Below are 5,849 nucleotides of genomic sequence, written 5' to 3'. Positions count from 1 at the left end.
TAACTTTTTGGCTGGCTGGGTGAAAAATCATTAGCCAGATTTGTCTAGACTAAACGGTTCTCTGGTAGGACTACTGTTTTGTCAACAATGAAAAATCAAGATTTCCGCTAATTTTTTATCTACTAAATTAACAATCTTTAGAAAAAAACTCGTGAATTGCAAATTCACAGGACTAATGCATAATATTCGATCTAGTGAGTTTTGGCTTGAAGGCGGGATTGAACCATTTGATTTTTCCCGCAAAATGTTTGAATAATATCATCGAGAAAACATAAGTTTTATGGAGTATTTCTATAAGAACTACAGACAAATTAATACGGTACTCTATTATCTACTGATCGCAGTTCTTGGCATTTTAATGGCCGACCGTGATTAGGAAATGAGCAATATTTCTCTTGCATTTCAGCAGTCAAGCGGTTTGGCAGTATTTTCTGTTTTTATAATTAATTCATAATTATTCAAAAGGAAGAAAACTTGTAAATGTAAGTTATTGAAAATTTGATTAGTTTCTAATACTTTTAATACAGTACTTCTACTCTGTACGGTAGGCCTACCTATTTATCCATGAATGAAATTTAATATTGTTGACTGCATTACCGTATGAGTTTACAGCAAATATAGTCTACTATAATATACATTTCTCAAACATTTTTAAAATTTGCCTATTCTTAATTTCTAATTCTCGCAATAATCTTTTTAGTTTCTAATCAAACATTTCAAGCATCTAATTAAACATAATTGAAATTAGATAGGTCTCCTGTCACGGGTGAGGTGTGTGGATTGTGGAGTGCCGCAGGGCTCAATTCTGGGTCCTCTGCTTTTCTTGCTCATGATCAATGATGTAGCTCTTTCTAGGGACAGAATGGTGGTGTGTTATGCGGATGACACCTCCCTCCTGGATGTTGGCAGGAGTCTGGATGATGTGAGCACACTAATGCAGGCGTCCATGGAAGTGGCGGCTGACTGGTTCTCTGCAAACAGGTTTCTCCTAAATGCAGAAAAGACACAGACGATTGTTTTCAGCCTCAAGAATGGTAAGCAGCACGATTGTCCTCCAGTAAAGCTCCTGGGTTTTATGTTGGATAGGAGACTTTCCTGGGAGGAGCATATTCAAGGTGTCTGTTGCAGGCTGAGCAGGATCCTGTTCCTACTAAAGGGTCTGAAGAGGTGCGTTCCCGCGGCCTATCTACGCATGTGCTATTTTGCTTTCTTCCAGAGTGTGATGGCTTATGGTATCACACTTTGGGGCGGTTCCACCCATGTGAGGAGGGTCCTGCTTTTGCAGAAGAGGGCACTTAGAATCTTATGCAATGCTGAACACCTTGCCCATTGCCGCCCACTGTTTATACAAGAGGGTCTTCTAACTGTTTATGGCCTTTATATTTTCAGATCTGCTGTGAATGCATTTGGTGACCTGGAGGTCCAGCCTGTCAGGGGAGACTCCCATGAGTACGGCACTCGTAACAGATTACGGCTGGATCTCCCATACTGCAGGTTGGGGAGGACGCAATCCAGTGTGGTCTACCTGCCGGGAAAGATTATAAATAAGCTGCCCATTTCAGTGAGGAGTTTACCTGTGGCTGCCCTAAAGCGAAGGTTGAAGCACTTCCTGCAGGAGAATCCTTTCTACTCACTTAACGAATTCTTTGAATGTGACAGTGCACTGGTGAGTAGATATTTTTGACTTTTTTTGGCGCTGTGATGTCCGCTGCTAGCTTTGCCTTTTTTGGCTTTTATGTTTTCTCCTGACTTGTCTCTTGTGAGCATGCCCTGCATGGTCACTTTATGGACAGAAAGTTTATTATTATTATTATTATTATTATTATTATTATTATTATTATTATTATTATATTATTATTATTATTATTATTATTATTATTCTATTGATAGAAAAGGTATTAGTAGAAAAAGTGAAGATGTAGGCCTAACCAATTTTTATCACATACGGTCTCGTGCAGTAATTCATGTAAACTTAAATAGTGAATTAACTAAATTTTTGTTGTAAGACTCACTTAATACTAGCATACTTATAAATTATGGTACATTTTAATTTTTTTTATAAATTAATACTGATAGTTCAAAGTGAGTCTCACTTGAATCAGGTTGTTTTGGAACTTGAGAATTCTGGTTGAATCGGGTTGAGTATGACTAATAAACAGAGCTGCGATTGTAAGGGGGTTCCAAACTGACTTAGGCCTACCAAAAAGTTATTTCGAAGTCCATATCAAACTGTCAGTGGATCTGTTCTGAAGCAGACATCCTCTGAATGGGAGTGTTGAGATTCAGAGGAAGTAGCCTAACTACTGTAGGGCAAGGCCCCAACTATGAACAGGCGATATAGACGTGTTTATTTTTCTCAGCTTGATAACAGGATGCATATTATTGTCCCTTAAATTATACTAGTGCTCTTTTTTTATTCTGAAGACGTGCAAAATAAATTCTGCGCATCTATGTAGGGGCTTATAACTTATCTTAACTGAGCAATGCAATAATACACACACACACCCAAAATAATTTTGTAGAGGTTAAGCTTGCATCTGTATAGATTCCATAGATGAAAATTGAAAAGTTTTCCTTATTACAATATAATTTAAAACTAGATATTTTTATAATCGGCTACTTACGAATGCTCTACAGCCCTGCGTGGATCTTGGCCTTCTCAACAATTTGCCTCCATTCATCCCTCTGATTGTTCAGTCTCTTCCAGCTCCTCACTACTAAGCACGCCAGATCTTTTTCTACATCCTGTAGCCAACGTGATATCGGGCGACCTCTTTTCCTCTTTCCTTCCATTCTTCCAACAAGCACCTGCCTCTGCATCCTATTGTTCTCCATTCTTTACACATGTCCCAGCCAGCTGATTCTTCTAGACTTCATGAATCGTACTATATCTTCGCCTCGCAAAATGTTACTTAACTCTGCATTGCTTCTGATTCTCCATTTTCACATACAATGGCCCATATACTAAAGTGCCCATACGGGCTGTATAGATGCGTATTGGCTCCTGTCTCTTAGCTTGAAGTATACGATAGCGTCTTTTTTCTGATGGCAACCAAAATAAATTCAGCGCGTCAATGTAGGGGCTTGACTCATATGAGCGATGCCATATCCTATTGAGCATTTCTACACTCACTGATTTCGTAGATGTTGAGCTTGCATTTGCATTGTTGCAAATGGAACAGTTTCCCCAATTACTTTATAATAATACTAAATATTTATATAATACTCAGGCCCATACCGCAATGCTGACCTGGCGTTGCTCCCGCAGGTCGCAAATGTCGGCCAAGATTTGTCTGTCCGATGTCGAATTTGTACCGAATTTTGTGAGTTGGAGTTGAAATTTATTGAGTCCCGGTAGCAAGCAACAAGTATCATGGCTGTAGGATGCAAATCAACTCAATATGACTAATGGAAATGATGAACTACAAGCCCTGTCTTTGAGATAAAACTACAGATGTGCTGGTGTAAAACGCTTTGACCACTGGGACAATTTATTATCAAAAGCTAAATATTGTATTAGCTAATTTTATCATATTCATTTTCAAAAACCTTACCTTCAACATACGGGTGGTATAAATTGCTATATGGATAATTTATTGATATAAAAATTATCAAATTGAATTAATAGTAAAAGACTACAATTACTTGACTACATACAACACGCAACTCCAGCCATGTGGCTAGTGACGCGCGTCCAGGGCCGTCGTGGCTGGAGCACATAACCTATAAATCTATTAGATTTAATGATTAATTATATTTTTATTGACAATTCCTTGATTCTAAGACCGTGGTGAAGACATCGGGAGTAAAGTATGTTGTATGAACGTTATGGCGGCAGATGAATTAGAAGTGTTTGCTACTATATTAAATTTTCAATTATCATATCTAATGAATTATCGAATCTAATGAATTTATAGGGTTATGTGCTCCAGTCGCGACTAATTGAGCCGCGCGGCTAGAGTCGTCACCAAGGAATTGCACCTCTATTATTTTGCAATAATTATGTGGAAGGTAGACTAATCATACAATGCAGCAATGTGCCTGACCATTGCTGTTCCATGTTTGTGCAGTCAATGAATGACTGACAGAGATGTCAGTCTTCTCATTTTGTAATTACATTGAAAATACTCGAATGTCTGGCACACACCGTTATACGTGTCTGGCTAGTGTTGGTAGTTGTGAAACGGGACTTATATAAGTAGGCTACACAAAATATAAGTACAGTGTAAAGTACTGATACAATGTATTAAAGTTATAACATACAAAATTTGTAGAATATTTTCCGGCTGAGTAGAGATTGCTATTCACTACAGACTACATAATAGAAGGTTTTCTTCTATGTTTATTTGTTGTAAAGTTGCATTCTGAATGGAGTCAACTGATTGCCTACAACTTGTGCTTCGATTGCAGGCTACCGTCTTCAGTTGCATTCTTTATCAGTTGTCACCTTTTTCTCTTTATTTATTCAATTAAAATGAACAAATACATCCCAAAAACACAATCAACTTACAATAAATAACGGTATTCCCTTTGGAATGTCTTTGATGCCTTATCTCACACAGGAGAACTCTTCATTTAGGAGGGATCAATATCAGTTTTGGGTTGTATCTGCTGAATTTAAAGTGTTGGCACATAATATTATGTGTGTATAGCCTGCTTTCACCTATACCCTATCTGTCTATTCTTTAATGGTTTTCTAAATAATTAAACCTTTTCTGTCTTTATTCAATTAGGCTGTAGTCGTTTTTGACGTTAAATGTTATCCAGTATTTAATATTTTTCAACAGATATTCAATATAGGTAGAATACAAATTAATGAAAATAAACATTGGTCATAAATCAACCCGATATTGCAGCTTTGAATGAGTGAAATAATTCATCCATGTTTTACTGTTGTCATGTTTTTTTTTCAGGAGAGTTTCAATAGTGAAGGAAATTGCTAGTGTTGGCAACTCGAGTGAATGATTTTTGGGCGTGAAAATCCACTGGATGGTTGATCTGATGAAAATGGAAATGGAAATAACCGAAGTGGAAATGGACGGCTATGACAGCCAAGGATGTCTCCATGAGATGTTTCGGAGACAAGCGAGGAAAACTCCCGACAAATATGCATGTCATTATGTTGGGGTAAGTTTTTGTCTTTTTCATTTTTTGGACTGTTTGACTAGTCCAGTATCAATGATAGATAGTTTACATTCGAATATTTAGTACCAGAACTCATTGAATTCAATAATGAGACACAATTTCCCAGTTTTTCAACAATTTCTATTAGTTATTGATAGCATTTGTTGAATATGCAAGTAACTTACATTGTTATTGAGGAACGTTTCCATATTGCTTTTAATGTACTTTAATTCCTTTCCATTATTGTTTATGAGATATGCATAATTACTAGTTTACTACATAATTTTCATGCATTTTTATGAAGATTATTTTTCACAATAATAAGAAACTTTTTCAAATTCAGTGTTTATCAGTGCTATTAGTAGTAGTGCTATTAGTAGCTCTCGAAAATCATCTCAATTCTTTAACAAATAGGAAAATGCTAATTATAGCCGGAGATCTGAATTGTGACATTTTAAATGTGTTTCCGGGTTCGCTGGAAGAGAAATACATTGATGTGTTGAACGAAGTAGGACTAACAGCTAGTATAGACAAGGTGACTAGGCCGGCCAGCGGTACTTGTATAGACCACTATTTTATAAGACTACCACAATCCTTTCAAGCCTCTACAATTATAGTTCAAACAGCTGTCACTAGTTATACCCATTGTTATTGTATAGTAGCTGATACAGCACTTAGAATAGTATATAAGCTCTAGTAATTAAGATTCTTTGTCTCATTTCTGT

The 5,849-nt window shown here is 36.8% G+C and overlaps 1 protein-coding gene across 2 annotated transcripts; it reads left to right on the top strand.

Moving 5' to 3' along the window:
- Window positions 1-6: 6 nt before the first annotated feature.
- On the top strand, window positions 7-5,471 carry LOC120349286. 2 transcript variants are annotated; one of them, XR_005570316.1, is made up of 2 exons: window positions 7-482; window positions 4,914-5,471. XR_005570316.1 is itself a non-coding variant. In XM_039419249.1 (2 exons), the coding sequence occupies exons 1-2, from the start codon at window positions 830-832 to the stop codon at window positions 4,941-4,943; spliced, it is 867 nt and encodes a 288-aa protein (XP_039275183.1). In that variant the 5' UTR covers window positions 498-829; the 3' UTR covers window positions 4,944-5,471. The 2 variants fall into 2 exon arrangements, 1 of the variants encoding a protein (XP_039275183.1); XM_039419249.1 differs by lacking the exon at window positions 7-482 and adding an exon at window positions 498-1,666.
- Window positions 5,472-5,849: the final 378 nt, after the last annotated feature.

This window comes from Nilaparvata lugens, unplaced genomic scaffold (genome assembly GCF_014356525.2).
Source record: "Nilaparvata lugens isolate BPH unplaced genomic scaffold, ASM1435652v1 scaffold9032, whole genome shotgun sequence".
Taxonomy (NCBI): Eukaryota; Metazoa; Arthropoda; class Insecta; order Hemiptera; family Delphacidae; genus Nilaparvata; species Nilaparvata lugens.
This window is presented reverse-complemented; position numbering and strand designations above follow the sequence as displayed.